This window comes from Anopheles cruzii, unplaced genomic scaffold (assembly GCF_943734635.1).
Source record: "Anopheles cruzii unplaced genomic scaffold, idAnoCruzAS_RS32_06 scaffold04842_ctg1, whole genome shotgun sequence".
Taxonomy (NCBI): Eukaryota; Metazoa; Arthropoda; class Insecta; order Diptera; family Culicidae; genus Anopheles; species Anopheles cruzii.
In genome coordinates, this window is record NW_026458427.1 from 1 (window position 1) to 1,194 (window position 1,194).

The following is a 1,194-nucleotide window of genomic DNA, read 5'->3' on the forward strand; positions in this document are numbered from 1 at the left end:
GATCCGCAGGCAAACTTTGTTCCAAAAAATTTGGCCGCCAGCTTTAGATCGATATCGAAAGTCGCCAAACCCACGACCACCGTGACCGATTTTTTCTTGCCACGAGCCGATCGCGACAGGGCAATGGTTCGAGGTCCTTCGGACTTGGGCTTTTTTGTTTTCATCATACCTTTACCGCCACGTTTCTGTCCCGTTTTCTTTTTGTCTTCGTTGTCCCCGGCCGACGGTTCGCCGGATGTGCCGGATTTTGCCACACCGCCGCTGCTTCCATCGCTAGTACCGGCAGCTGTGGTGTCAACTTTCAGCTGTTCGAACTCGGCCGGCAGATTCTTTTCGAGCCACTTCTTGCACTTTTCATAGTCCGGATAGTATTCGCAGTACTCGAGTGGCATGGAGCAGTTGCCACAGCATACAACGGTCAGTGGATAAACGATTCCCTCCTTCGGCCCGGCTGCTAATCGATCGGGGATATCCTTCACCATGGTGCTAGACCTCTGCAAGTAGGCGACGAAGACCGATTACCGAGAGTCAAGCAATAAAAGAAGCTGTGGAAATAGGTTTTGTTTCCATACTTACTACTTTGGTTTCCAACTTAGGTTGCAGATCCAAAACACACGTTTCTACGAGCAAAGAAAAATAATGGTGTTGTTTTTGTTGTTATGCTTTAGCTGTTTTCTTTTTTATTTAGGTACTGACAGCTGTCAACTTCCATAGCACTAAAATGAGTGTTTTAGTACAAAAAGACTTACCGAAAACATATTTGAACAGCAGCACCGCCTAACCGCCTAAAAACGCACCGGTGAAACGATGGAACGATTGATGCTAAAAAATAAATTACTACGAAATAAATCAATAAGACGAAATCAATCGTAGTAACGTTTCGCGTGATGATAATATAGATACTTGAAGAACTGAGTTATCAGTTCGCGAATCCTGTCTTCGGAAGTTTTCAAAACAAACCCTACTTTGAAAGAAGCTCCTGTCAGGCGGAATTGGCAATAGAATAGAACACGAAAACAAAACCAATCCACGCACAATTTTGTTGGCAATTTCTCGATTACAGCATCTATTGTTTGCAGTTCAAGTCGACGGTGAGAAGGCATTAGACAAAATGGTTTACAATGATTGCCAAACAGCTTGCTGATAGTGTTGCTTCGGACACCTCCAGCAAACAGACCCCGCGAAGGAAGGGCC

At 45.1% G+C, this 1,194-nt stretch overlaps 1 protein-coding gene across 1 annotated transcript; it reads right to left on the reverse strand.

Moving 5' to 3' along the window:
- Nucleotides 1–5: 5 nt before the first annotated feature.
- LOC128277229 (density-regulated protein homolog) lies at nt 6–648 on the reverse strand (the record flags this gene model as incomplete). Its single annotated transcript, XM_053015670.1, has 2 exons — nt 577–648; nt 6–494 (listed from the first exon to the last, which is right to left on the reverse strand). A coding segment is annotated over exon 2 (477 nt), but the record flags the coding sequence as incomplete, so codon positions are not given.
- Nucleotides 649–1,194: the final 546 nt, after the last annotated feature.